Here is an 8,966-nt window from a genome sequence, read left to right on the forward strand (position 1 = left end):
ATGGATGGATGGATGGATGGATGGATGGATGGATGGATGGATGGATGGAGAGGGGCAGGGGGATCCCATCCTCATGTATGAGCTGGGGCTTGGAGTCGATCACAGCGCTGCTGCTGTGGTTTTGGGAGCACTCACTGAAGTCTTGCAGGACGTGGTTCAGGTTCCTCGTGTGCTCTACGCTTCTCATCCCATTGGTAGAGATTGGGTTGGTGGTCTCTGACTTTTGGCTTCTGGGCAAGTGGAGGATGAACCTGGGGCTGCAATGGGACCCTCCTATGAGGAGCCCCAGCAAAGGAGCACGACTGAGGATAAATCCCATCCCCGCAGGGGATTTATTCCCAGGATTTGTCCCACTTAAGGTAGGAGGCCCCACAGAAGTCCCAGGCCTATCCCCATGCCCAGAGCCAGCTCCAGGGGTTTCCCCACCACCAGGGGCTCAGCAACTGGTGGGGGCACAAACAGCAAGCCCCCATGGAGGTTCCTGGGTCCTTTGGCCACCTCAGATGTGGGCTTTGCCAAGGCACAGGATGGTGCCAGGTGTGATGCATGGGCCAGGCGCAGGAAGGGACACGGCATGGGCATTTCTAGGCACGTCCCCCCCAGTGCCCCATGCAGTGCTGTCACCCAGCAGCTCTCATGCTGTAGTAGGATGCTTGCCTGCTCTGGGAAGGGGCCAGGGCCCAGCAGACAGCCTTGCAGCCATGGAAATGGGGAGCTGCTGCACATCGAGTAAAGCCAGAGCTTCCCATCCTTTGCTTTGAGCTGGAGGTGTAGCCAGGGCTGGCTCTGGGGGATGAGCCCCCCAGCAGAGGGGAGGTGATGGAGCAGCCCGCACCCACCTGAGAGCCCCTGCAGGGTTTCCATCAGCAGAGGAACGCGTGGGGCCACAAACAGCAGCTTGGGGATGAGTGTGCTGCCTGCACAGATGGACACGTGGTGGGGGAACAGATCCTGCCCAGAGCCCCCAAACTCCTCCAGCCATGCGCATCCCATCCGGGGTCTGGGCTGGGTGGCACCCACAGCGAATTCAGGCTCCTGGCAAATCCCATTGTTCGACATTTTCCAGTTCATCTGTAAAGCAAATACAATTATCTGCCGTGGCTGTCAAGGTTGATTGCAGTATTTACTCCAGGCCTTAAGCAGCGGCCAGGTGGAGCTGCTGGCGGCAGGGGTCCAGTTGCTGCTGTAATTGGGAATGCAGTGACGGCAGCGGGTGCACGGAGCTGTGCTGGAGGAGTGGAGCTGAGGGGGCCAATGGGCTTCAAACGATCCCTCGAGGAGTGGGCTGCAAATCATCTGTGCAGAATGCGGTGCTGAGAGTGGATGTTGAGTGATGGGAGGGTGAGCGTGGTGCAGGGACAGGGGGCACGGCAGCTGGGAAATGGGGACAGAGGCACGGCCATGGGGCACAGCAGCACTGGCGGTGCCTTGGGTTCAAAGCAAAGCTGTCTGCAGCTCTTCCTGAGCTCAGGATGTGATGGGAAATGCTAGGCAAAAGGCAGAAAATGCTTCGGAAATGCTCTAAGTGTGGGGCTGCCCAGCTCTGTGGGTGCTGCAGGCTGAGCCCCGTGCCACCCCCAACCCCGTGCAACCCTCAACCCCGTGCCACCCTCAACCCCGTGCCATCCCCAACCCCTCATCGTCTCCCCGCAGTACCCAGCTCTGCTGTTGCCATGGGAATGCAATTCTCCAGCTCAGCAGATGAGTTGCAAAATCCTCTCTCCTTTTTAAAAGCAGAGAGGTGGATTTCAGGAGGGCCCCCCGGGAGCTGCGGTGCTGCAGCAAAGGGTCACCTGTGGGCAGCAATGGGCAGCGATGGGTCTTTGGGTTCCTGTGGGAGATTTCGGTGCAAAAAAGGGGTTCTTTGGGCTTTGACCTTTGGGGGTTTGGTGCTGACTGAGGATGGGGGGATGGCGTGTGCCTCGAGCCAGAACCTGAACTTGTCCCAGAAGGTGTCAAAGCCAAAGAGCAATAAAGTGCGGTCGATTACTCAGGGGGTGAGAATTAATCTGCTCCGAGGAGCCGGGCAGCAAAGATGAAATTGCAAACTAGCCCCATAATGGCCTGAAGAAATGGGTTGATTTCACCGTCCAGTGGTTAGAAAACATTATTAACAAGATCTGAAAGTGACGGGCAGCTGAGCAGCACGGCGCAGGCTGATGGGAGCAGCTCTTCCTTTGTAAGGCAGAGCAGTTTTGCACTGTGGCAGGTTTTGTTGTGTGGTTGGGATGGGGGGAGGTCCTGCGGCATCCACGGTTCCACTGAGCTCATCCTGGAGCTGGGGAGGCGGGGGGGGGGGGCTGCATCCTGCCCTGAAAGCCGCTTATGGTTTTAAACCGCCTTTAGGATTCAGTTTTAATTAAAATGGCTTTAGTGGGGAAAGCTGGAACTGATGCGGGGTGAAGCAGCTCGGTGCTGGTGGAGGCTTTGTGAGGTGGGGAGGGGGATTGGGACCCCCTGCCCATCTCCATGCCTCCATCCTGCAGGGGAGCCACCTCTGTGGTGTACAGCTGTGAGGAGAAGGGCACACGTACCCCATATGCTGCCAAGATCCTGAAGAAGACAGTGAGTGTTGGTGGCATTGAGGGTCTGGGAGCGTGAAGGGCATTGGGGTGGGGCCGTGGGGATGGGGCCGTGGGGATGGGGCCGTGGGGATGGGGCCGTGGGGATGGGGACGTGGGGATGGGGACGTGGGGATGGGGATGCCAGTCTCTGCAGTTCAGGGTTGGGGGGAGGAAGCACAACGGGCTCAATTTCTGGGGCACATCCTGCAGTGGGAATGGCCGTGGGGAGCTGTGCGGTGGAACCAGCAGCGGTGGTGATGGATGTCTGTGGGTTCTGCCTTCCAGATCGACAAAAAGATTGTGAGGACGGAGATCGGGGTCCTGCTGCGCCTCTCACACCCCAACATTGTGAGTAGGAGGCCGCAGTGCCCCCATCCCAGCACGGCACTGGGTGAAGCCATCACCCCATCACCCCCACCCAGACCCCTTGGTGCCCTACGGCACAGCGCAGCCCCGCTCAGCGCCGTCCCCTCCTTTCCCATCACGGTGCAGTGGGGCTCACCCCCTCCATAGCTGCTCCCCACCCCCACCCCGGCTCCCCATCGCCCTCAGCTTTCCACTCGGTGAGCAATTTCCACTGAGGAGATGAAATGAGCACCGGAACCAATTGCCCATCAGTAAGGACTGCTGCGAGGGGAGATAAGAGGCGAGGAGAGGGCGAGGGGCTCCGTGCTCCCTGAACCCAGCACTGGGGATAGCAGCCCCTCCACCCCAACACAGCAGAGGAGGGGACCGCATTTCACACACCAACAGAAATGCCACCAGCTTTGGTTTGTGCTCTCCCACACACTCTTTGGGCACCGAGCACGGGGAGCACCCATGGGTGCTTCGGTGCTAAGTGTTTCCATAGGGAGCCCCGAGCGATTGCTGGCAGCTGCTGCATCTCCTTCTATACAACACTGCCTTCGGTCCGTTTGCCAGCATTCAGCACCAACCTCGACGGTGGATGATAATAGGATTGTAAACTTTTGAAGTTAATAGGAAAATTATAGTGCTTCTGTGTATTATTATAATGCAGTCAGCTGCCGCGCGGTGCCGCCGGCCCTGCGGGGTATCACGGCTCGTCACCCGGCCTGCGAAGGTAATGATTAAAGCCCCATGAAATCCAGAGTGTCACAAAAGTCTTAAGAAGCGTGAAATGCTCTGTTTTCTGTTAAAAAAAAATATATTAAAAAATATATATATTGCATTTTTGACTTCTTTTTAAGAGAGATCTGTTAATTCCAGATTTGCCGCGCAGGCACAAAGGGTTTGTGCAGACTTCGCACGGTATCTGAAGGGAAAATGATAAGGAAAATGGAGATTGTTTCACGCTCCTTCCATGCAGAGCTCTGCTGGGGCTGCTCCCCTGTGGGTGCTGCTCATGGGGGCCCTGGGTGTCACAGCTCCAGAGGTGGCATCGCAGCAGGGATGGGGATGAGGCTGTGAAATCAATGTGCGTCCCCAGCTTTGAGTTGATGGGGCCAAAGTCACGACAGGAGCAGCCCCTGCCTCGTCCTTAATGCATGATTAAGTGAGCGAGGCAGTTCCAGATCTGGGCTGAAACAAACAGGCGAGGAGGGGATGTGTGGGGTGCGTCTGTGCCAATGCTGCCACATCTGGAATTTATATGGTGGGAGTGAGCAGGGTCCTATGGCACCAGCACAGCCCCATCCCAATGGCACAGCCCCGTCCCAATGGCAAATCCCAATCCCAATGGCACAGCCTTAACCCCGATGGCAAATCCCTAGCCTAATGGCACAGCACTGTCCCACCAGCACAGCCCTAACCCCAATGGCAAATCCCAATCTCAATGGCACAGCCCCAACCTCAATGGCACAGCCCTATCCCAATGGTACAGCCCCAACCCCAATGGCACAGCCTCAACCCCAATGGCACAGCCCCATCCCAATGGCACAGCCCCAACTCCAACCCCAATGGCACAGCCCCAACCCCAATGGCACAGCCCTAACCCCAATGGCACAGCCCTATCCTAATGGCAAATCCCCATCCCAATGGCACAGCCCCATCTGTTGCCACCCACCCTCATCCCTTTCAGATCAAACTGAAGGAGATCTTCGAGACGCCCTCGGAGATCGCTCTGGTGCTGGAATTGGTGACGGGAGGAGAGCTCTTCGACAGGTAGGGGACACAGCCCCAAGGGAGGGTGAGGATGGAACGGGGCCGAAGGACACCCCTATGGGGTTGGGGATGGAGGGTGAGGGCACATCTTGACTGCTGTGCACCCACAGGATCGTGGAGAGGGGGTTCTACAGTGAGCGGGATGCAGCCCACGTGGTCAAGCAGATCCTGGAGGCTGTGTTGGTAGGGTCTCCGTGTCCCCATGTGGTTTGGGGGCATCGCTGTGGGTCTGGGAGCATCACTGCATGCCCAGAGCCGTGCTGTCTGGGGAAGGTCACTGCCACACCGCTTGGAAATGGGGTTTCCATGGCAACAAATAGGTTTAAAAATGGAAACTCTGAACGGGAAATGTCCTTCCTCTGCCCTGCTAAAGCCTTTCCTTCCTCCTCCCATCCCCCGCCGTCTCTCTCCGCAGTATTTGCATGAGAACGGAGTGGTGCACCGGGACCTGAAGCCGGAGAACCTGCTGTATGCAGACCTGTCCCCCGACGCCCCCCTGAAGATCGGTGGGTGCTGAGCAGAGGGGCTGCACCCCGGGGCTCCCCACCCTGATGGCACCCATCAGTCTGACCCCTCCCTGTGTGTCCCCAAGGTGACTTCGGGCTCTCCAAGATCGTGGATGAGCAGGACACCATGAAAACTGTCTGTGGGACACCGGGGTACTGCGGTGAGCAGTGGGGATGTGGGGCAGAGGAACTCGGGGGGGTGGTGGAAGGGGGGGGGGGGTCCTGCCCGGTGCTCCTCTTCAGTCTGCCTCACAAAGAGCCCAGAATTGGAGGCTGGAAGGAGATGGGGACAGGTGGCACAACTCTGTGATGCATGAACCCTGTTTGTCATCAGTCCCCAACCCAAACCAGCTCAGTGCTGAGCTCTGCACACAGGAGGTGCCCAGGAGGGGTTTCCTACTGGATTTTAACCCCCACCTCTTGCTTCCAGCCCCTGAAATCCTGCACGGCTGCCCCTATGGCCCTGAGGTGGATATGTGGTCGGTGGGTGTCATCACCTACATCCTGTGAGTACTGCTGTGGGGTGTGAGCTCCTGGTTGTGCCATGTCCCTGCATGGGGCCTGGGGGCACTGGGGATCCTCCGCTCCTTCCAGGCTCTGCGGCTTCGAGCCCTTCTTTGACCCACGTGGGGACCAATACATGTACAGCCGCATCCTCACCTGTGACTACGAGTTCGTGTCCCCGTGGTGGGACGAGGTTTCCCTCAATGCCAAGGACCTGGTGAGTCCCTGAGCTTCAGGGCAGAGCTTGAGGCTGTGTGAAGCGAGTGGATCGGGTGTAAGAATGACAAAGCCGGGAGTTTGCCAAATGGAATGGTGTCACTGTCAATGCTTCTCTGCCTCCTGCTCCTGTGCATCTGTATTCCTTGCAAACGTGAGGCTGTGAGTCCACCAAGAGAGCTCCTTCTGAGCATTGCACAGGGGTGGGAGTGGGGGGCACTGAACAAATGACAATTTTGGGTTTTTTTTTTTTTTGTCACGTTGAAATTGGCTGCAGGTCAGAAAACTGATCGTCTTGGATCCCCAGAAGAGACTGACGGTCTATCAGGCTCTGGAGCATCCCTGGGTGACTGGAAAAGCAGCCAAGTTTGCCCACATGGACAGCACACAAAAGAAGCTGCAGGAATTTAACGCCAGGAGGAAACTGAAGGTAACGTGACAAAACCCGATGAATCCCTCCCTCTTTCCTCCTCTTGCACAAAACTCGTCCCATCCGTGGGCTGCATTCAATGGGGCCGAGCAATCCCTGCCCCGAGCAGCAAAACGCCGAGTGGGGAAGCTTGGGGGTTGAACCAGGTGTGCGTGTGCTTCCTACTAATGCCATCACCGCTCTGCCTGCAGGCTGCCATGAAAGCCGTGGTGGCATCCAGCCGTTTGGGCAACCACGGCCACCACGACTGCTCCAGGAGCCGGGGGGGCTCCCGGGGGGGCACTGAGGCCACCGCTGCATCCGAGGAGCTGGAGGCGTTCCCTGCTGTGCCCAAAGTGCCCATCAACGGGGCGAGCTGCAGGAGCTGATGGTGCCCGGCTCCCGGCAGCACTGCGGGGGCTCTTGGGGCAGCCATGGGGATGGCAGCATGGGGTGCATCCCTGCGTGGTGTCGTGGTGCTGCTGCGGCTGTGCGTCCACCCCCACCCCGCAGGGAAGCAGCGCTGGCGACTCCTGTCTTCCAACAACCCAACAGCTTTGGCTGCTGTGGCATTACGAGTGTCCCAGCTGCTTAAAAACGAGGAGCAAACAGCAAGGAAAAAAAAAAAAAAAAAAAAAGGATTTCTTTCACTTTCCCAACAAAGGCAGCGAGTTATCTCTACCACAGAGTTCTGTAAATAGTCCTCAAAGGCATCACTGCAGAGGGGAGGGGTGGCCAGCAACGTGTGCCCCGTCTCCAGCCCCATTGCACCCACCAGCCCCACTGCGGGGGGGGAGGGGGGTGTCGGACCTCCCCCCAAAAACGTCTGCCTGCAGCTCCTCGGTGTCTTTAGGTGGTAGATGAGCTCTGTTTGATTCGTGCTTTCGTGACACTCCGGTTTCATTCGTCCTGGTGTTCAGTCTCGGTGTGTGCTGTGTGGGAGTGGCAGGGCTGTCGGTGAGGAGTGCTGCCTTCGTTGCGTTTCTGACAGGCGTTTTAATGAAGAACAATGCAATTATTTCTACGGAGCAGCGTCAGGCTTTGTAACACGTAACGGTGCTGTTGTTCCTTCACTGGGGACGATGAGTTTATACTGCTTTTCTGTTTGGTTTTTTAAGACTAATGAAATCCGAGGACAAACTTCTTGAAATGAGATTTTTTTAGGCATTTCTTTACCAAGCTGCGGGATGAACATTTGTGGATTCTAATACAGAACAAGAAATGAGACAGGAAAAGCCATACTACGTGTGCTGGAGAGAAGGGACTGCAGACAAAAGACACAGCTTTGCTTAAGCTAAGAGCTGCAATTGCAGACACAGTCCAGAGAGGGTTGGTTGGTAGATGCAGAGCTGTAACCAGGGATGCAGGGAGGGAAATGTAACACGGTGACTTTTGTACTTATTTACAGCACAAACAGAAATCCTAAGGATGACAGTAAGGGCTGATCCACGCTTTGTTGTGCTCGTTTATGTTTAGGGTGCTCATAAAGCCAATTACAGAGGAGAGATCAGATGCGTGAGAGAATGGACAAAGGAAACGATGCTCCTTTTTCTTTGTTATTTCCTCTTCCTTCCCTGCTTGAAGACAGAGGGCAGAATGCAGTGCTGTGCTGAGCTCTGCTCTCCATCCTGCAGATGTGCAAACCCCACAGAAATATCCATTTACAACCATGGGGCCTGAACTTCATGTCTGCTATTTATTAAATCAGGTGTTAACATTAATTCATACACTCTGACGTGAAGGACAGATATAAAACATCGCGCAGGAGAAGGCCAGGGAGCTCAGCACAGGAGCAGGGACATTGCTCTGCCCTCAGACTGCTCCTGGTAGCAGAAAACAAAGTATCACTGAGATAATGGGTAATAAAGTGTCATCCTAGGAAGACGCCCCAGGGGCAATTGTAGCCAGAAAAAGAAAAAAAAAAGGAGTTTGTCTCTTCTGTCAACAAAGTATTATTCCACAAATATCCGTACTTGGAGGTAGGGAAAGCAGTGTCAATCCTATGGGACACGCCATTTCCGTCTGTATGCTGTTTTCAGAATGTGTTTTAATAACTTATTTCTTCGGTATAGTGGTTACGTTTTCAATATCGCAGGTATTTATGAAAGAGCATAGACAGCAAATAAAACATCTAACGGCGTAACGCGTGCTCTGCTCTTCCTGCGTGCGAATGGCTGGAAACCAATATGGCTGCGCCCATGCGGTACGACTGCTTTCCGGCCCTGTCGGTCACTCTGTTCAGACTGGGCTGACTATCGGTCAATCCGTTCACGCTGGGCTGAGGCCCAACGAGACCAAGCGCTGGGTGCTGCCCTTCGGGCACCGCAACCCGACGTTGCGGGACTGCCGGGGATCCCGAGCCGCCCACGTGCTTGCAGCGCGCACGTGGCTCCGCCCAGCGCGTGACGTCACCGCCTTGCCGGAAGCGGAAGTGACGCTCATTAGCGGAGAGGCGGGGCGTTCCTCCCGCCCTTTCTATTAGGGCGGGGCAAACAGAAAACCGGGCGCACTGATTGGCCGTGCAGCGAGGGCGGGAAGCAGGGTGAGCAGGGAGTCGATTGGCTGTAGCGCTGCTAGGAGAAGGGCGGCGCATGCGCAGGGGGAGGCGCGGTGTGTGGGGAGGCGGTGGCGGTGGCGGTGGCGGCG

General features: G+C 56.5%; 1 protein-coding gene across 1 annotated transcript; it reads left to right on the top strand.

Annotated features, from left to right (window-relative positions):
• The first annotated feature begins 2,454 nt into the window (after positions 1–2,454).
• On the top strand, positions 2,455–8,463 carry LOC100545142 (calcium/calmodulin-dependent protein kinase type IV-like). The gene is made up of 10 exons (XM_010725008.2): positions 2,455–2,565; positions 2,850–2,912; positions 4,603–4,685; positions 4,796–4,868; positions 5,101–5,191; positions 5,278–5,352; positions 5,622–5,697; positions 5,786–5,912; positions 6,189–6,341; positions 6,533–8,463. Exons 1-10 carry the CDS (start codon positions 2,470–2,472, stop codon positions 6,707–6,709), a joined length of 1,014 nt encoding a protein of 337 aa, XP_010723310.1. The 5' UTR covers positions 2,455–2,469; the 3' UTR covers positions 6,710–8,463.
• The last annotated feature ends 503 nt before the right edge of the window (positions 8,464–8,966 follow it).

Source organism: Meleagris gallopavo, chromosome 30 (assembly GCF_000146605.3).
Source record: "Meleagris gallopavo isolate NT-WF06-2002-E0010 breed Aviagen turkey brand Nicholas breeding stock chromosome 30, Turkey_5.1, whole genome shotgun sequence".
Taxonomy (NCBI): Eukaryota; Metazoa; Chordata; class Aves; order Galliformes; family Phasianidae; genus Meleagris; species Meleagris gallopavo.

What these genes read in the sequence shown, in the direction of transcription:
- LOC100545142 (XM_010725008.2), top strand. Translation starts at nt 2,470, where the DNA reads ATGCCTCCATCCTGCAGGGGAGCCACCTCTGTGGTGTACAGCTGTGAG. An exon ending in GCCTCTCACACCCCAACATT is followed by an intron (nt 2,913 to 4,602) that starts GTGAGTAGGAGG and finishes CATCCCTTTCAG; the next exon opens with ATCAAACTGAAGGAGATCTT. An exon ending in CCCTCAATGCCAAGGACCTG is followed by an intron (nt 5,913 to 6,188) that starts GTGAGTCCCTGA and finishes AATTGGCTGCAG; the next exon opens with GTCAGAAAACTGATCGTCTT.